Raw genomic sequence first — 21,312 nt, 5'->3', positions numbered from 1 at the left:
ACTACGCTGCGTGTGCTGGCGTAACACACAATTAAATATTTAATAGTAATTTAATATTTAACACGATTTAAGAGAGAAAGGACGATATCGTGCTTATTGTTTGTTACTATGGTAGCATGGTTCTATGGTACTGTTGCGAATCCTAAATGCCACTCTTTTTTAATGGAGAGTCACTTAAATTTATGTCTATTGTTCCTCTGAGCCGTCTTAATTGTTTAGATTTTTTAGTGCTTAGTACTAATTTAAATCCAAAAATGTAAAAAATCAAAATTATTACTTTTTTATTGTTTTGTATAATGTATATGGAGTCCTATTCTAAGCTGGGAATTATGAAATATGTGGAATGTGACTTTTCTTTGCTATGATCAGAATATGTTTTTTATTAGAATTTTTTGGGGAAAAAATTGTATTTCTTCAGAGAGTTCGATTGATGATTTGTCAGAGTTTCTGAAACCTCTTGGACTTAACAATATACGAGGAAAAACTCTTCAGAGGTTTTCTCAGGAGTTTTTTAGGTAAATAAAAAACAAAAATTAATTTATGTTTTTCTTGGCTTTAGTTGTTGATAAAATAATTAAATAATATCAAATTAGGATGTGATAGAAAAAATAATCCGATTATAATCCCTTTTTATTTTCAAATTTTTACTAAATTCTTTTTATTGTTTAACATTGTAAAGGTACCGTCGTAAATCGGACAAGTCACTCTATAAATAAAGAGTCAGAGGGGGTATTTTAGGGGGTCAGGGGGGGTGACTGGTTTTTGTCAAATTACTCGTCTTAAAATGCATTTGTCTTGTGTTTCATGTTGAGAATATATTCTGATAATCTTTTCAATTATAAACATTGTATCAATCCTAAAGGGTGAGTAAAAAATGTTCAGGACTTCTAAATATATTCTTATAAAAGCTGAACCACGATGACTAAAACAGTTTATTGGTATAAGGATGTATATATTTACTACTTTGGTTCAAGTTTCATCAAAATCAACTTTGTTTTGATAGTCTTCTTTATACTTGTTCTTCTCCTTTGGTGATGATAGGTGCAAAACGCCTGGAGATTTTCTACATAAAACCTTGTCCCAATCCTAATGTGCCAAAAGAAAACATTTGGACAATCTAAATGCATCAAGCAGAGGTTGAATGAGAAGGAGATCACAAACCTCAACTCCCTGAAGCTTTACATCAAGCAGAGGTTGGATGAGAAGGAGATCACAAACCTCAACTCCCTGAAGCTTTACATCAAGCAGAGGTTGGATGAGAAGTAGATCACAAACCTCAACTCACTGAAGCTTTACATCAAGCAGAGGTTGGATGTGAAGGAGATCACAAACCTCAACTACCTGAAGCTTTACATCAAGAAGATATGGTGGGTTTTATTGACTCAATCATTCTTCTACACAAAACGTCTTGTCATTGTCCAGTTCTCTCTATATATTCTTAGTTTGGTCTCTGATTCATGTTAAAATACCCATTTTAAGAGTTTTCACGGAAATTGCCAGTTTTCCTTCGGATTTCAACACTTCAACACAGCATTACAATGGCTCAGAGACTTGTCTAAAAAAATTACTCAAGCGACCGAGCCTTATTTGACTCGAATAAGAGGTTTATGGTGTAAACTCAATATTTTTTCCCCCCCCCCCCCCCCCCCCCCCTAATACCCCTGTGTGCACAGTAGCCCTCTGCGTGAGGGGGTCAATGTAACCACGACGCAACAGGAAAAAAATAATTTTGAAAATATAAAAATAATTAATTTTGTCAATTTTTAGTAACGATTGGCTGTATCCTCAAGAGTTGTATGGAATAGGTATTTTTTGGATTTATTTAATTGTCTACTGCTAACTGTCTACTTTAAACTGTCCTGTTAAATGTATTCTCTTTATGTTAATTGGCTAATGCTAATAGTATAATGTTAATTGTTCACTTTTCATTGTCAACTGTTAATTGTCTTTTGTGTATTGTCGACTGCTAATTGTCTACTGATAACACTCTACTGCTAATTGTCTACTGCTAATTGTCTACTGTTAATTGTCTACTGCTTTTAGTTTACTGGTAACTGTCTACTGTTAAGTGTCTACTGTTAATTGTCTACTGCTTAATCTTATTGTCAACTGTTAATTGTATATCGTTCAGTGTCTTCTGTTAATTGTCTTCTATTAATTGTCTATTGTTAATTGTTTTCTGTTAATTGTCTGTTAATTGCAACCATGAAACTTAATAGAATTATCTGTTTTTGTCGTTTTTGTGCATGCTTTCTTCATGTTTGAAGGGATTAAAGACGTAATTTCAAGAGACCCTTAATTTAGATTGGCATCTCCAATTCACAAGGGTATTATTTAATTTTGTCCAAGAAAGGATGATATTTTTAATTTTTTCTAGATAAATATGAATTATTTTCAATTATAATTTTTCTTATAGAGAACTTCATGGACTAAGAGGGTATACTTTTTTGAATTAGATGTCACTCTTAGCAAATCGCTTACAATTACGCCACAGTCACTTTAAATAATATATTTTGCCCACATACAGATGTAATGAGAATTTCAAGCAAAATATAGTCTTTGATCAGTTGTTGTGTTTTCAGGAAAGTATGGAGATGATTCATTTCGACTTTTCTGTCTGGGTGAATGGAAGACAGTTAAACCGAGGTATTCAAAGGCCGAATTTAAAGAATTTAAGTCGCGTCTTAAATCCACCAAAACCCGGTTTAAATTGAGCGCCGGCTTAAATTTTGATACAATTTCAAGTGAAACCAGCCATACTTAAGCCGCGGCTTAAATTTAAACAGCGGCGCAAATTCTTTAAATTCGGCCTCAAATTAATTTATTAATTTCTACGAAACTGTAAATCTAATTTTTAAGATTACACAATTAAAGAATTGTATGCCTGACTCACAGAAGTAGACTTTAAATCTATATCCGAATAAAAATGAAAGAGATATCATTATTTTTGGCTTAAAATGGATTATATTCAATTGCGGTTGTTTTCGGTTAGAGTGAATTGCGAATTTTTTGCAGCAGACAATAAGGATATTGGATAGATTTCATGACAGATGAATACGATATGTTCCTCATTGTTTATCTGATTAAGGACCAAAATGTATTTTTGTTAATTGAGCATGTAACTCTTCCCCCTGAGAGAGTGGAATAACTCTTTATGCTCCAGATTAGAAATAAGTGTAAACGACGTTCTTTCTTACGTTTAGGGACAAAAAGTTAAACATTTACCACTCCTGGCTTCTGGAACAGATTAACCTGGGAGTGCTTCACTTGGAGTAAACTTGAAGCAACTAAACCTGAATTGGAGTGCTTACCTACCTAACCTGGAGTACGTGAACTTAGACCTGAGCTGAAAACTTTAGAATGGTGGATATTAAGATCAATGCTTGATCCTTTCTTTCTGCTGTTCTCAAGACTAATTTAGTTCTAATTAATTTCTAGAGATTAGAAATGCGCTTTTTAACTATAAAACCGGTTTTTAATTTTCCCGCATTTGTGGTGTCATGTTAATTGAACTAATGATGGATTGAACGAAAGTTTTGGATTAATGTCTATTAGGACTAATTTGTTCAAAATAACTTCTGTCCTCAAATATGATAAAATATGTTTTTTATAAGTTCATATTACCATGATTAAATTCATTTTTGTGCCAGCTTGTGAACTAATGTTTAATCAGATATTAGTACAATCGATATAGCATCGTATCTTTAATTGTTGACCTAACTTTTATGCAGTGGGTATCCAAAAGAGAGGATTAAGAAGAAAATCAAAAGTTTGTACATTGGAAACTAAGATTAAGGATCGTGATTAAGGATATCCCATTTTAAAGTTTTCAGCTCTGAATACTTAAATTTTACCTGGAATTACTAAGTAACCAAATAACGAAGTAGCTGTATTTTTTTGGTAGTTCATCCTCATGTCTCGTTTTCTTATTTATATTCGCATATTTGCAGAGAATTTATATTTTTAAAATGATAATCAATGTGAAAATTGGACTTCGGTTATTTTGTAAGCCGCTAGTATTTCAAGTTCCACGTTTTCCCGCATTTCTGCCTACAGGAGTTCGAACATTTTCAGAGACCAGATTCAATATGGCCGCTGCTAAAGATTTGCTAAGTTTTGTTGACGCTTCCCCTACTCCGTTCCACGTGGTGGCCAAGGCTGAATCCGTTCTTGAAACTGCTGGCTTCAAACAGGTACGAATGATAATTTAAATGGTTTTAGTCGGCCATTTTATCTTTTGTCAACCATCTTAACTTAAGTCCGCCATTTTAACTCATTTTAGCCATTGTTTTGAATTTAAGCAGTCCTTTAACTTATAATTAGTAATTTTATCCTTAGTCAGACATTTTATTTCAAGCAGCCATGGAAAGGTTAGTCATTTTAGTCTACCAACTTTTGTCTGTTATTTTAACTTTGTCCGCCAATTTAACTTGTTAAGCGTTCTCAATAGATTGAAGGATTTTTAAAAATTGTGATATTGCGTAGTTAAATGAAAGAGATGTCTGGAAGGGACAAGTACAGGTGGGAGGGAAATATTTCTATCACAGAAATAGATCTACCCTCGTCGCATTTGCAGTTGGGGACAAGTATGTCCCAGGAAATGAATTCAAGGTAATTTGATCCTTATTTTTATATAATATATTTATAATATTAATCCTTATTATTACGGCTCATTAAAGGTATTGTTATTTCAAGTGATTCTCGAATTAAAGATGGCAACGGTCGATTTACAGACCTGCCCATGAAAGTTTGTCCAATAAAGTATAAATTAGATCATATCAAATATTTTTTTAAACTGTTATTTTCAATTGTGGTTTCTCTACTAAAATTACTTGGGTATTGGTAGTACAGACATCAATGTAGAAATTATTTATAATCAGAATTAATACCTTTTAAAGCGATAAAAACGACAATATCGTTAATCAATATTAATTAGATAAAGGTGTCAAGGGTACCATTGTGAATCAGGCATGCCCCTCTTGTGACCAAAAATAACTAAGACAGTCCCTTCAACGTCAATGATTTGATTTAATGTATAGTGAACACTCCCTTTAAGTTAATATCTTCAGGTTATTGGAGCTCACACTGATTCTCCTGTACTCAAGGTTAAACCTGTCTCAAACAGGACTTCAAACGGATATTTACAGGTCATTTATAAGTTTTTTTTTGCAGCTGACATTCCTGGATAGGTGGGTACTGGTAGTGGAACTATGTACGGAAACACTTCTTGATTGTTAAGTTACCGAGTGAGTGCACAGAAGTAGTTCAATTATTCATACACAGTTAGACCCACTTTTCACAAAATTCTATCTCTGGTTACGTCAGCTGCAGAAGTGCAAAAAAAGTGTCAATTTCTTATGCTATGTTATCTCCTTCTGAACAACATTCTTTGAGTAAGATGATTTTTGAAAGAGGATTAAGATTTATGCTACCTTTTATAATCTATTATTTGGAACGGTGACAACCCCCTCCTCTCTCCTCCAAAAATGTAAAAGTTTGTTTATTTTTAAGGTTGGTGTTGAATGTTACGGTGGTGGATTATGGCATACCTGGTTTGACCGGGATCTGACTCTAGCTGGGTGTGTCATCATAGAGAAGGAGGGAGCTTTCACTAGGAATCAGATTCATATTTTTTATTTTAATTTTGATTATCTATTCATTCTTTCATTTATTTATTTTTTCATTTTATTCATTTTTTTATTCATCATCTTATTTATTCATTCTATCATCCTCTCATGTATTCATTTATTCATCCTCTCATTTATTAATTTATTCATCATCTCATTTATTAATTTATTTATTCTCTCATGTTTTCATTTATTCATATATGCATTTTCTCATTTATTCATTTATTCATCCTCTCATTTATTCATTTATTCATCCTCTCATGTATTCATTTATTTATCTTCTCATGTATTCATTTATTCATTCTGACATTTATTCATTTATTAATCTATTTATTTTTATTTTTCATTTATTCATGTATTACTCCTCTCTTGTAGTCATTTATTTAGTTATTCATCCTATCATTTATTCATCTATACATGTATCCATCCTTTTTTAAATGTTTCATTTATAACGAAAAAATGAGTATAGAGAGCTGGTAAATCTGAAGCGTCCACTACTTCGTGTACCCAACCTCTGTATTCATCTCCAGTCTAGTGAAGAGAGATCTTCCTTTACCGTTAACAAAGAGAACCATCTCCAACCAATCCTAGCCATGGTGGAGTCAACACTTAACCAGGTATATCATCAAAGAGAACCATCTTCAACCAATCCTTGCCATGGTGGAGTCAACACTTAACCAGGTATATCATCAAAGAGAACCATCTTCAACCAATCCTAGCTTTTGTGGAGTCAACACTTAACCAAGTATATCATCAAAGAGAACCATCTTCAACCAATCCTAGCCATGATGGAGTCAACACTTAGCCAAGTATATTATCAAGGAGAACCATCTTCAACCAATCCTAGTCATGGTGGAGTCAACACTTAACCAGGTATATTATTAAGGAGAACTATCTCCAACCAATCCTAGCCATGGTAGAGTCTACTCTTGACCAGGTATATAAACAAGGAGAACCATCTTTAACCAACCCTAGCCATGTTGGAGTCAACTCTTCACCAGAAAGACCAGATTAACTAATATTGTTAATTGTAAAATATATAGAAGGATGAGGGTCAGCATAGCTCCGTCCTACTGGAACTACTAGCTGGAGAACTAGGAGTTCAAGTAGATCAGATTAAAGACATGGAGCTCACTCTTACTGATACTCAACCAGGAGCAACTTGGGGACCTAAGTGCGTATATTTAACTCACTTTTCTTATTATTCTCATTTTTATATTAATATCATAAAAATAATTTATCATGATATTATTATCATGTATTTTGTATGCTGCAGGAATGAGTTTTTATCCAGCCCTAGGCTAGACAACCAGGTTCATTGTTTCACAGGTATTTTATGTTCATTTTAGGATTTTAAATATAGTGATTATTTATCACTGATTAACCTACAATCAAAGCACAATTGTTACAAGCGAGTAAAAATTTAAGGGCACATTAGAGTGAGTTAAAATTCAAAGATTTTTAAATTTTTTTATTATACTCATCCAAATAATGTAATTAGTAAACTTGAGGTATAAAACACTAGGACCAAAAGTGCAAAGATACTAATTACTGATTATTAAGCTTTTAATTTGTAATTGGTCTTTTTTTAATAAATATTTTGGTCATTGTTCATGTTTTTGTGAAGGATGTTATGCTGCTTGAAGGGTTTGATTATATAATTGATGTGGTGCTACTTGAAGGATTTGATTGTATAATTGATATCGTGTTACTTGCAGGATTTGATTGTATAATTGATACTGTGCTACTTAAAGGATTTGATTGTATAATTTATGTTGAGCTACTTGAAGGATTTGATTATATAATTGATATTGTGCTACTTGAAGGATTTGATTTTATAATTGATGTTGTGTTACTTGAAGGATTTGATTATATAATTGATATTGTGCTACTTGAAGGATTTGATTATATAATTGATATTGTGTTAATTGAAGAATTTGATTGTATAATTGATGTTGTGCTACTTGAAGGATTTGATTGTATAATTGATATTGTGCTACTTGAAGGATTTGATTGTATAATTGATATTGTGTTAATTGAAGAATTTGATTGTATAATTGATGTTGTGCTACTTGAAAGATTTGATTATATAATTGATATTGTGCTACTTGAAGGATTTGATTGTATAATTGATATTGTGCTACTTGAAGGATTTGATTATATAATTGAAATGTTGTGCTACTTGAAGGATTTGATTGTATAATTGATGTTGTGCTACTTGAAAGATTTGATTATATAATTGATATTGTGCTACTTGAAGGATTTGTTTAATTAATTGATGTTGTGCTACTTGAAGGATTTGTTTAATTAATTGATGTTGTTCTACCTGAAGGATTTGATTATGTAATTGATGTTGTGCTACTTGAAGGATTTGATTGTATAATTGATATTGTGCTACTTGAAGGATTTAATTGTATAATTGATGTTGTGCTACTTGAAGGATTTGATTGTATAATTGATACTGTGCTACTTGAAGGATTTGATTGTATAATTGATATCGTGCTACTTGAAAGATTTGATTGTATAATTGATATCGTGCTACTTGAAGGATTTGATTATATAATTGATATTGTGCTACTTGAAGGATTTGTTTAATTAATTGATCTTATGTTACTTGAAGGATTTGATTATGTAATTGATACTGTGCTACTTGAAGGATTTGATTATATAATTGATGTTGTGCTACTTGAAGGATTTGATTTATAATTGATTTGTGCTACTTGAAGGATTTGATTATATAATTGATACTGTGCTACTTGAAGGATTTGATTATGTAATTGATACTGTGCTACTTGAAGGATTTGATTATATAATTGATGTTGTTCTACTTGAAGGATTTGATTGTATAATTGATATTGTGCTATTTGAAGGATTTGATTATGTAATTGATGTTGTGCTACTTGAAGGCTTTGATTGTATAATTGATATTGTGCTACTTGAAGGATTTGATTGTATAACTGATCTTGTGTTACTTGAAGGATTTGATTGTATAACTGATATTGTGCTACTTGAAGGATTTGATTATATAATTGATGTTGTTCTACTTGAAGGATTTGATTATATAATTGATGTTGTGCTACTTGAAGGATTTGATTGTATAATTGATATTGTGCTACTTGAAGGATTTGATTATATAATTGATATTGTGTTAATTGAAGAATTTGATAATATAATTGATCATGTGTTACTTTAAGGATTTTATTGTATAATTGATGTTGTGCTACTTGAAGGATTTGATTCTATAATTGATATTGTGCTACTTGAAGGATTTGATTATATAATTGATGTTGTGCTACTTGAAGGATTTGATTATGTAATTGATATTGTTCTACTTGAAGGATTTGATTGTATAATTGATATTGTGCTACTTGAAGGATTTGATTATATAATTGATGTTGTGCTACTTGAAGGATTTGATTATATAATTGAAATGTTGTGCTACTTGAAGGATTTCATTGTATAATTGATATTGTGCTACTTGAAGGATTTGATTATATAATTGATCTTGTGCTATATTAAGGATTATCTGCACTGCTGGAGCACAGTAAAGATCTATCTAATGATACTGGAGTATCAATGCTTGCTTGCTTTGATCATGAGGAGATAGGTTCAGATTCAGCTCAAGGTACGACTTCGTAGCTGTATCTCCAGTGTCCAGCGTTTTGAAATTAGGAATTTGATCTATTCCCTTTTTTCAATGAATAGAATAAATTACATTTTCAATAGTTTTCCAATTGTTACGCGCACACCTTAACGCAAATTAGAGTGTATATGCCTGTCGGCCCTTGAGTATAACTTCAGTAAGGCTAAAGCTAACTATGGACGCTGATGTAAACATACTTTGATTTCTTCTCATAGTAGATGACACTCATGTAAGTATTAGTATACAGTATCAGTATACAAACTGTACTTTACTTATCCTTACTTAAAATATCTTATTTGTTTTCCAGTTAAACTCCCCCCATCATCTGTTCTATAATTATTACCAACAAATAAAGAAGCAGAAGAAGTTTAAATTATTTATGAAGAGGATATCAAAATATCCATTAGCCACATAATTTGGAGTAACTATGTTTGTATAGTAAGGTTATTTAGATCATTAAAGAAATATTAAATTTTTGTAAATAGAAAGAAATACTTTCAATAGAATTTAAGTTTTTGAGTACAATTTCCTGAAAAATATTCACCTTTCTTACGGGCATTTTCAGATTATCTAGGTATAGAATGCCGCAAATAATTCCAAGTTTAAAGAACTTTGATCTTTTTTGTTAATTTTAGCGGACACCATAGAATTTTTCCGGGTGGTTCCATGGGGAAAATTATAGGCAGAGGTATGGCAAATATTTTGCTATTTATTTTGTATCACGAAGGTTAGCCATTACGGAGGCAGAAGAGATTTAAGTTTCACCTAAATAAAGTTTGACATCATTCTCATAGCTTGTATAAAATTTATAAGTAGAATACTTATTGATTTTACAGATGGAAGCGCAAGTATAAATGATCTCCCATTGCATATTATCTGAAAATAAAATTTAAGTTGAAATTCAATTTGGTTATTGCAATGCCGGATCGAATGGAAGTGAAGGCTTAAAGGCCTTACAGGCCCCGATGAAGACTTGGTACCGCGCCCCGTTTGTCTGCCGCTCCTTCGCGAGCTCTCGATTCCTTTTGCGCGCATGCTCTCGTACCAGCTTCGTGCCATGCTCGTACTATTCTAAAGTTTATAGTTTTAAAGGGACTATTCCTGACAATTTGGATGAATCATCCAAATTGCTGTACTCGAAGGAATTAGGATGGTTTAGCCAGCCTCAGAGGCTTTGAAGATTTCAACATGATGTAATCATTGCAATATTTAGTCTATCCATATTTTATGCCCTAACTTGGCCAGATTTTAAAAGATAGCTTTATCTTCAAGATTTAGAAACTTAAAGACACATAAGAAGCAAAGAACGAGGTTTTCGAGGTGGCTCGGACAAGAAATTGTTGTGGCTGGCCTTCCTCCCCTCGTTAGATCCTCTGGATGCGCTCCAATCCACTAGAAATGTCGTCTTCATAGAAATGGACACTCGAAATCCACATATGACGTAACTGATTATTGGTGCAGGACGAAATGACAAAGTTGCTGGCGAGAGGATGGAAAGATTTTCTCCGCTTAGATTTGGTTTGTCCATTGCAAAAAAGACGACATGTCTAGTACATTGGAATCCAACATCACTGTACAACCTTGGGAGTAACCCTCCTTTAAATATAGAAACTGTCAAGTAATTACAAGTGACCTTCCATTTAATTTAAAAAGTTACTTGCCTGCTTTTGAAAAAAGGTTTTTGCTGAGCAAAAATTATCACAATCTCGTTTCAATGTGAGACTTTATAGATTTCTGCAGTAAGATATTTTCAGGGAGCCTCTAAATGGTCTATTTACAACGGTATCATTAAGTCTTTTTCATTAAGATTTTAGTTCTGACGAACTCCTCCATGTTTCTGTAGCATAAATCCGCGATTCACTCTTTTAAGAACCCAATATGAAAATAGTCGGTTAAAACGTGGATTAATTACGTTTACAGTCCCTTAAATAAGGTGCTGGTAGCCCTGTCATGTCTGATGGTTTATCACGTGTGCTGGGATGCTTTGATTCATCAGATGAAACTCTGAAAATTACAATCAGGTGTAAACTTATTTATTGGGGGAGATATGAAGTTTTTACAATTATTCCTAACATATCTTCATAAGACGGAAGTCGTATTTTAGTCATATAATATCTGCAGATGTATTGCTATCCTATCCAGGAATTCCTTCATGATATCTGCAGATGTAGCGCATGCTATCCATCCTAACTATCCTATTTAGGAAATCCTTCATGATATCTGCAGATGTAGCGCATGCTATCCATCCTACCAATCCAATTTAGGAATTCCTTCATTATTCCTCCAGATGTAGGTAGGGATGTTAACGTTTTCATTTTTCAGTTCGTTTTTTAAAAATGGTCGTTTTTAAAACGATTGTTTTTCAAAACTCTCGTTTTTAAAAAGATCGTTTTTCAAAACGATCTTTTTCAAAAACGATCGCTATTCGTTTTCTAAAAGTTCAAAACGAGTGGGTCGTTTTTAAAAACGATCGTTTATTTCTGAAAACGAAACGATCGTTTTAGAAAACGAAACAAAAAAAGATCGTTTAACGATCGTTTACAAAAACGATTAACAACCCTAGATGTAGGGCATGCTATCCATCGTAACTATCCTATTTGGGAATTCCTTCATGATATCTGCAGATGTAGCACATTGCTATACATCCTAACTATCCTATTTAGGAATTCCTTCATGATACCTCCAGATATAGTGCCGCATGTTATACATCCTAACTATCCTATTTAGGAATTCCTTCATGATATTTGCAGATGTAGCGCATGGTATCCATTATAACTATCCTTTTCAGGAATTCCTTCATGATACCTCCAGATGTAGCGCATGCTATCCATCCTAACTATCCTGTTAAGGAATTCCTTCATGATACCTCCAGATATAGCGCATGCTATCCTTCCCAACTATCCATCCTGACTATCCTATTTAGGAATTCCTTCAAGATACCTCCAAATGTAGCGCATGCAATCCATCCAAACTATCCTATTTAGGAATTCCTTCACTTCCTAACTATCATTTTTAGGAATTCCTTCATGATATATGCTGATGTAGCGCATGCTATTTATTCTGACCATCCTATTTAGGAATTCCTTCATGATATCTGCAGATGTAGCGCATGCTATCCATCCTAACTATCCTATTTAGGATTTCCTTCATGATACCTCCAGGGGTAAGGCATAATATCCATCCTAACTAACCTGTTTAGGAATTCCTTCATAATATCTGCAGATGTACCGCATTCTATCCATCCTAAATATCCATCCTGACTATCCTATTAAGGAATTCCTTCATGATACCTCCAGATGTAGGGCATGCTATCAATCCTAACTATCCTATTTAGGAATTCCTTCATGATATCTGCAGAAGTAGCACATTGCTATACATCCTAACTATCCTATTTAGGAATTCTTTCATGATACCTCCAGATACAGTGCCGCATGCTATACATCCTTTCTATCCTATTTAGGAATTCATTCATGATATCTGCAGATGTAGCGCATGCTATCCATTATAACTATTCTTTTTAGGAATTCCTTCATGATACCTCCAGATGTAGCGCATGCTATCCTTCCTAACTATCCTGTTAAGGAATTCCTTCATGATACCTCCAGATATAGGCATGTTATCCTTCACAACTATCCATCTGACTATCCTATTTAGGAATTCCTTCATGATAACTCCAAATGTAGCTCATGCAATCCATCCAAACTATCCTATTTAGGAATTCCTTCACTTTCTAACTATCGTATTTAGGAATTCCTTCATGATATATGCAGATGTAGCGCATGCTATTCATTCTGACCATCCTATTTTGGAATTCCTTCATGATATCTGCAGATGTAGCGCATGCTATCCATCCTAACTATCCTGTTTAGGAATTCCTTCATAATATCTGCAGATGTAGCGCATTTCATCCATCCTAACTATCCATCCTGACTATCCTATTTATTAATTCCTTCATGATAGCTGCAGATGTAGCCCATGCTATCCATCCTAACTATCCTATTCAGGAATTCCTTCATGATACCTGCAGATGTAGCGCATGCTATCCATCCTGACTTTTCTATTCAGGAATTCCTTCATGATATCTGCAGATGTAGCGAATGCTTTCCATCCTAACTATCCTGTTTAGGAATTCCTTCATGACATCTGGAGATGTAGCGCATGCTATCCATCCTAACTATCCTATTTAGGAATTGCTTCATGATACCTGCAGTTGTAGCGCATGCTTTCCCTCCTAACTATCCTGTTTAGGAATTCCTTCATGATATCTGCAGATGTAGCGCATGCTATTCATCCTAATTATCCTATTTAGGAATTCCTTCATGATATCTGCAGATGTAGCGCATGCTATCCATCCTAACTATCCTATTCAGGAATTCCTTCATGATACCTGCAGATGTAGCGCATGCTATCCATCCTAACTTTTCTATTCAGGAATTCCTTCATGATATCTGCAGATGTAGCGAATGCTTTCCATCCTAACTATCCTGTTTAGGAATTCCTTCATGATATCTGCAGATGTAGCGCATGCTATCCATCCTAACTATCCTATTTAGGAATTCCTTCATGATACCTGCAGTTGTAGCGCATGCTATCCATCCTAACTATCCTTTTTAGGAACTCCTTCATGATATCTGCAGATGTAGCGCATGCTATCCATCCTAACTATTCAGAGAAACATGAAAAAAAACATCAGCCGAAACTGAATCAGGTAATTTTAAAGTTTTTTTGTGCAGCTTTATTGTAGTACTAGACTGGAACCCCAGTTTTGACAGTTTACCGCATTTTTAATTCATTTTAAATCTCTTCTCCTTGAATGTATTTAAAAACTTTGATTCTGAGGCTTGTGGATGAAAGGGTTTGGGGATAAAGGATGTCCCCCACTCTATGTCTTTACACTTTTTTAGACCCCCTTCGCCTTCTAGGTTACTTAGAAGCTTGGCATTCTTTTATTTTCCATAATGATAATGGTTCGTAATATTACCACTAACAACGAGGGTAAACAAATTGACAATTTTGCAATTTTTGCGACGTTTTTGTCTAAAATTTTGTGTGCAGGGAACTGTGATAAAGACTAACAGTAACCAGAGGTATGCTACCAACTCCGAGACTGGATTCCTTCTCCGTGAGCTGGCTCGTCGTGCTGTAGTTCCTGTTCAGGTTAGAGGAACCCCCCATTCAAAGATGGCGATGCCAGATTCACAACGGTACCCTTTGAACCTTTGTGATCAATAATTGGGAAGATATTGGCGTTTTCCTGATTCGAAAAGTGTTAAATTTTAAGGGTACCGTTGTAAATTAGGTAATGCCATCTTTTTACGGCAAGTCACTTGAACTTACGCTTACAGTTCCTTTAAGCGGCATTGATCTCGGGATCCAGTTTAGGTACTTTTAAATTTAAAGGATCAATGCCTGGTTCCTAATTAAACATATCTCTGCAGAGTATGAATTTAATCCGTAGATCTCTGTGGAAGACGGAGATCAATTCTTGATTCCGAGATTCACAGTACAGTAGTTCTCACTTCCTTATTAATTTCATTTCTTCTCACCTTCCCTTTCTAAATTAGTATTTTGATACTTTCTGCATAAAATTGGTTAAAATAAAACATTTTACGCGAATTTTGGTGCAATTTTATTAATTATCTAAAGCGTTTTTTTTTACTTTTTCTTTTATAATTATATGGTATACAATCATTATACTTACTGTGGAATTCTTAAAATTGTAATTCTCAAGTTATGAGTTTAAATAGTAGTTGTGCAATGTATTGTACACAACGCCATTTCTTTTAATAAGTTAAATTTCTAAATACTAGTAACAATGTTTGCTGCATTCATGGATGTTCCATGGCTCAAAGTGAATAAATACTAAAGTGGAACAGACTAAGGAAACGACGACAGGTTGGGCCATAAGGTTTTATTTGGTTTGGAAATAATTTCATGAAAATTATATATATATATACATATTTCTAAATACTTGGGACATAAAATGTCGTCATCCAACTATGAGTTTGGTCCACTTTAGTATTTATTCACTTTGCCATGGCTGCAGTACAAAAGCACATAAATTTTAAATAAAATTCTTGTATCTATTTAAGGAGTTTGTTGTGAGGAACGACTGTCCCTGTGGTAGCACTATTGGTCCGATTGTATCAGCCAAGACTGGGATTAGGACTGTGGACCTCGGTAAATATCCCCCCTTTCTCTATTTTTTATGATAAACGATTACCGGTAGACGTTGCCCGTGGAATATTAAAAAAATCTTATTTTGAAGTAAAAAAAGTTAGCCATTGTTACTTCTGGTATACTCAAGGGTTCCTTCAAAAAAAGTCAGCCCATTTGATTCAGTCGTTTGGCCTGCTATAGCTTTTTAATATGGATAATGTTATTCTGATAATAAGCAATCGTAGATTTTGTTATTTTACAATCGAAATACTTTTTTCAAAGTTTGATATGATTGCAGTTTTTCTAGAAAAAGACTTTAAGATAATTGAAACTGCCAATCATTTACATCAAATCAAATCATTTAAAGTCACTTTCATGTATCTCTATATTTCGGTGTAACTCTATATTTTGGTGTAACTCTATATTTGGTGTAACTCAATATTTTGGTGTAATTCTATATTTGGTGTAACTCTATATTTTGGTGTAACTCTATATTTGGTGTAACTCTATATTTGGGTGTAACTCTATATTTGGTGTAACTCTATATTTTGGTGTAACTCTATATTTTGGTGTAACTCTATATTAGTCAAAATATTCTGTATAGGTATCGCCAGCCTCTCCATGCACTCGATCCGTGAAACTATTGGATGTGATGATATCGAGACCAATATTAGGCTCTTCTCTACATTTTACTCTGGATTCGGAGAACTGGATAAATCCTGCTCATTTAACTAACCCTGAGCAGTGAGCAGATAGTATTCTATCCAATGGAAGTTCTTATATTCGAAAAAAAAATTCCAAACGATGGCTAAACTTAATACAAAGCGTCCCCTATCATATCAGACTTTCTCCAATCTTTAACGCCAAAATACACATATAATATACTCCAAAAATCTAGCATTTTCTGCGAGAAAAAATTTCTATTAGCCCTATTAAATTTTTCAAAATGATTCATTCTTCTTAAATTTTCTGATTTGTCCCCCAAATCGTAATTAAGATCCATTGACGTGGTCTAATTTGATGTGGGACACCCTGTAGCTCCAGAGTTTTCTGAAAATGTAAGATTTCTTTCATTCATGAGAATACTTTTAATCTTGATTTTTATTTTTTCATGTTCAATAAGTAAAATTTATCAAATTTGGAAATATTACCCAACTCTTAAAATTGTTTTGATTGATAAATTGAGATTAATTTTTTTAAGAGTTATGTAGAATTGGTCATCAACTGTGATTTAACTGTTTCACTCACATTAGTTCTAATCCAATCTATTAATTTCTATTGATGTATACATTGAATAAATAAACTGATTTAAACTTATCAGATTCAAAATGCAAAAAAGAGCATGAATGTCCCATTGTGCACTTACAGTGTACAGTGGGAACATAGAGTAATAAAACGAAGAGGTGAAGCTTAGCTCAGATGTACACAACTGACCTGTCTATTAATTAATTAATAGACAGGTCAGTTGTGTACATCATGATATGTTTATTTATCTAACGAATATTGTATAATTGTCGTCGTAAATGGACAAATAAAAGTAGAAAAGTTGGTTAACGATAAATGCTTTGATTATTTAATGCATTCCCTTAAAAAATAATTTCTAAAAATACTGTTAAAAGAGCTATATAACTCATATAACAGATTTAACGATAAACGTATTTGGTCCATAGTACACATTTTTTAAGAAATGCGGGAAAAATCGGGGAGAAATCTGGGAAAATCCGAGAAAATGCTCACTTTTACTTCAACCTTTGAAGGAGAAGGTTCACTCTCAACTTGAAGAAAAGCCGAAAATGCCGAATCTGTATACCTCTCAGAGTATGCTGAAGTTGTTCCAACCACCACGAGAATGTCTGTTTAATGCTGCTATGACGGAAAAGAAGAATGAAGCATTGTTAACAGCCTTGCTATTTAAACCTACTCTTGGAGTTCAATGGCTGCCAGATGATGTAAAGTTCAGTAGAACTTCCTCTCCGCTACTAATTGAGGTAAATATTCATACTTTTGGGTGAAATATTGATTTTATATTCTATTTTTATGACATTATTTTAAGTTCAATATCATTAAACAATGATATTTTAGAATAATGCAACTTCTTTACGGGTAACGATTTCTTTCACTTACGCATGAGTATTACGCTAAATTGACCTGCATGAAACTAAAAGAAAGTTTAGTTTCGCTTTAAGTGAGAAAGTAGCCTGAATTAAACAGCTTGTAAAAAAAACGGAATTATTTGTTTCTTTGACCAAAAGTTCTAATTGCTTTTAATTTTAAGGGAAAAAAAAATATGATAAAAAATTCCAAATTTTAGTTGGAACAAATTTATTCTGAGGGATTTCTAATCTCATACTGAGGAATAGTTTTACATCCCTTCTATTCTAATCTCATACTGAGGGATAGTCTTATATCCCTTCTATTCTAATCTCATACCGAGGGATAGTCTTATATCCCTTCTATTCTAATCTCATACAGAGGGGTAGTTTTATATCCCTTCTATTCTATTCTCATACCAAGGGATAGTTTTATATCCCTTCTATTATAATCTCATACCGAGGGATAGTTTTATATCCCTTCTATTTTAATCTCATACCGAGGGATAGGCTTATATCCCTTCTAAGCTAATCTCATACCGAGGGATAGTCTTGTTTCCCTTCTATTCTAATCTCATACCGAGGGATAGTCTTGTTTCCCTTCTATGCTAATCTCATACCGAGGGATAGTCTTGTTTCCCTTCTATTCTAATCTCTTTTCTGAGGTTTTCAGTCCAAAAACTCATCTTATTGAAGAGCTTCACTGATAAAAATTTTTTGAATTTGTATAAATGAACTAATGGAATTTAGTCTTTGTCACAAACTCTGATTTTCTAAACCTTATAGCTTTGCAACCCAATGTCGTAGACTTTAGATATTTCAAACTATGAATTCTGATAGATCAAATAATCTGAGTTTGAAATATTAAAAGTTTACACCATCAGGTTGCACATAAATATGAATTAGAAAATTCAAATTTAGGTCAAAGACTCAATTCCTTTGCAACCTTTGGATTAATGTAATTTTTCTTCATCCTTACAGGAAGTAGGAACTCGGCCTCATTTACAAGGGCACCCTTAAAACACAGACTACACAGACTGCTCATACACTTTAACTGGATAGGCTGAGCATGCCATGCTACGGTTCCATGTTAAGTTTTTTGACTGACATCTCTCGGCCACTTGTTGCATTCAAGGGTTAAGTTTTACAATTTTAAAGAAATACTCCAATTTTAAACATAAAACATAACGTTTATGAATATTGTCTATTTTTAAAGATTTTTTATTTCCTATTCAAAGGATCCTTAAATATCTCTGAATACAGATGTCTCCTGATTGGTCGTGTACAGTATGTACACAATAGAACATGCTGAGGAAAATATCGCATATTATAGGTGTTAATCGATCTATGTAACTCTCTTATCTCTGCCTTAAAACCTGTGACAGGTGACAGACTCATGTGACTCTTGTAGAAATTGTTTAAACTTGAATAACAAGCTGTTTTATAGAAGGAAAATTAATATTTACTTTCTAGAAGAATAAAGAGAATTATAGAAAACCTCGTTTGAAACAAGCAGAGATTGCAGGCGGCCATAAGCCACAGCATTATCCCCTTCCATGCTACATACTAGCTTGTTAGTTGTTAATCTTCTAGCAGCCTTAAGCTACAACCGTTTGGTATTCCATACCACAACACTTTATTTGAGTCTTCTGGCAATTATTCTGTTTTAAATGGTAAATTTAGTGCCTTAAAAATTCAGGGTTTTCTTAAATCCAGCCACGTCATGCAAAATATATATATATATATAAATCTTAACGTTTAAGTTATGAATTGAAACAAGGATGATTCCTATTAATGTAAACTGCTAAGCGTATTTTCTGTCCTTAAAAATTATTTATCTTTTAAAATGGTTTATTCTCCCCCGCCCCTAAAAGCTCATAGGGGGCGGGGAGAAAAAACAGTTTCCCTCCCCCAAATTTATTTCTGTAAACCCCCTTGAGGATACGGTTGAGAATTAGAGATGTCCCTCTTTAAATGGAAGGTTATTTGAACACGGTTACAGTCCTTTTAAACCGAATATTAATTTTTATTTTTTGTTTATTATTATGAAACCTAAAAAATAAATAGAAGAGAATTGGTGAGTGGTGTATATATGTTACATGTATTATGAATAGAGGAAGGATTGGGGTCTCTCTTTATGGTAAAGCTGACACAATGAATATATAGGAATATTATTATTCTTCTGTTCTTTATCCATCTTGGTGTAGTTACTGCAGCCTATATGGGGGGGGGCGGGGGGGGGGCACCTAAAAATACTCCCAACTAAGAAACTGAGTTTTTGCAGCGAGCTAAAATTTTCTAATCTCTATTTTTTTAAACATAATGGTGTAAACCTTTGATATTTCAAACCTTAGAGTAATAAAACTAAGAGGTGAAGCTTAGCTCAGATGTACACAACCGACCTGTCTATTAATTAATTAATAGACAGGCCGGTTGTGTACATCACGATACGTTTACGTATCTAACGCTGTATAGAGCGATCGTATTTCTAAGGAGTGGTTTAATGTAGATATTTGAATATTAGTATTGATACTTAGATAGATTATGTCGAAAAAATGTAAAGAAAATTTTTGTTTAAAACAAATATTAAAGTGTGACACACGTTTCTACACCCATTTTTCAAGGGCTTTTCAAAACTATAGTTTTCAGATCTGTAGCTTTAGTCATAAAAATGTTATGGGCTATTTAAGATTTTTTTACATACTCTGGTTTTTTATCGCCCTGCACCCTACCTTAGGCAAAAAAAATTACCAAAAAATCCTTTAAATTTCTATTTATAAAAAGTCAAAAAACTAGAGTGGGGAGCCAAATGCCCCCCCCCCCCGCATGTTTAGGGTTAGGAGCTCCAGGTCGTCATCGTTGTTTCATCTTTGTGGGTAACCCTGCATACACTGTCATGTTTATGATAAAGAGTTGAAGAGAAGAAACAATAAAAAATGTTTGAAATAAGAATGTTTTCAGTTAAATTCATGCCCTAGAAACTTAATATTTTTGACAGAACTTTTAGCTAATAAATTGAAAACCTATAAATTTGAAAATAGTCAAATGTTTGCAGTCAACATCCTCGAATTCTATTTAAATAAAGAAAGAAAATCTAAAAATTGGTCAATTCCACAAAATCCTCCTTTAGAAATACGATCACACTATATACAAGTGTACAGCGTTAGATACGTAAACATATCGTGATGTACACAACCGACCTGTCTATTAATTAATTAATAGACAGGTCTGTTGTGTACATCTAAGCTAAGCTTCACCTCTTCGTTTTATTAATCTATGTGTATAGTACCAGGAGTCCCTTTAATGTTGATGTATATAGTACCAGGAGTCCCTTCAATGTTAACATATTGAGTCCAGGAGTCCCTTTAATATTGATACATTTAGTACCAGGAGTCCCTTTAATATTGATACATCTAGCACCAGGAGTCCATTTAAAAATGGACAAGGTGTCCCATTTAAATTGGTATGTCTGTTAAAGTAGTCCCTTTTAGCATGGACAAGGTGTCTTGACCCTTTTCATATTGTTAAATGTAAGTTGTCATGTTTGTATACAAGGAGTTTTTAAAATAATTTTGATTTTCAAATACTATCTTTTGAACACCCTTGACACTATGTGAACTATCTGTTTACTATTTTTTGAACACCCTTGACACTATGTGAACTATCTGTTTACTATTTTTTGAACACCCTTGACACTATGTGAACTATCTGTTTATTATTTTTTGAACACCCTTGACACTATGTAAACTATCTGTTGATCTAAAGGCCGACAGCAATGATTCTGATTCTAATC

At 33.3% G+C, this 21,312-nt stretch overlaps 1 protein-coding gene across 4 annotated transcripts; it reads left to right on the top strand.

Moving 5' to 3' along the window:
- The first annotated feature begins 460 nt into the window (after positions 1 to 460).
- Positions 461 to 16,293, top strand: LOC111712697 (probable aspartyl aminopeptidase). Of its 4 annotated transcripts, XM_023487405.1 has the most exons (16): positions 461 to 515; positions 1,768 to 1,805; positions 2,583 to 2,646; positions 4,075 to 4,193; positions 4,486 to 4,611; positions 5,070 to 5,147; positions 5,512 to 5,615; positions 6,097 to 6,244; positions 6,671 to 6,801; positions 6,904 to 6,956; positions 9,148 to 9,252; positions 11,204 to 11,291; positions 13,885 to 13,978; positions 14,326 to 14,427; positions 15,363 to 15,450; positions 16,034 to 16,293. In XM_023487405.1, the coding sequence occupies exons 3-16, from the start codon at positions 2,589 to 2,591 to the stop codon at positions 16,162 to 16,164; spliced, it is 1,425 nt and encodes a 474-aa protein (XP_023343173.1). In that variant the 5' UTR covers positions 461 to 515; positions 1,768 to 1,805; positions 2,583 to 2,588; the 3' UTR covers positions 16,165 to 16,293. The 4 variants fall into 4 exon arrangements, with proteins under 4 accessions (XP_023343173.1, XP_023343182.1, XP_023343164.1 ...); XM_023487414.1 differs by lacking the exons at positions 461 to 515; positions 1,768 to 1,805; positions 2,583 to 2,646 and adding an exon at positions 3,236 to 3,325; XM_023487396.1 differs by lacking the exons at positions 461 to 515; positions 1,768 to 1,805; positions 2,583 to 2,646 and adding an exon at positions 3,275 to 3,363 and having other exon boundaries at positions 3,827 to 4,193.
- Positions 16,294 to 21,312: the final 5,019 nt, after the last annotated feature.

This window comes from Eurytemora carolleeae, unplaced genomic scaffold (assembly GCF_000591075.1).
Source record: "Eurytemora carolleeae unplaced genomic scaffold, Eaff_2.0 scaffold49, whole genome shotgun sequence".
Taxonomy (NCBI): domain Eukaryota; kingdom Metazoa; phylum Arthropoda; class Copepoda; order Calanoida; family Temoridae; genus Eurytemora; species Eurytemora carolleeae.
The sequence above is the reverse complement of the archived record's forward strand: the minus strand, read 5'-3'. Positions and strand labels throughout refer to the sequence as shown.

Bases quoted from the DNA above. Each gene is read 5' to 3' on its own strand.
- LOC111712697 (XM_023487396.1), top strand. From the start codon at position 3,969: ATGATAATCAATGTGAAAATTGGACTTCGGTTATTTTGTAAGCCGCTA. The intron at 4,612-5,069 runs GTAATTTGATCC...TAATATCTTCAG, and splicing joins TCCCAGGAAATGAATTCAAG to GTTATTGGAGCTCACACTGA. The intron at 15,451-16,033 runs GTAAATATCCCC...TATTCTGTATAG, and splicing joins GATTAGGACTGTGGACCTCG to GTATCGCCAGCCTCTCCATG.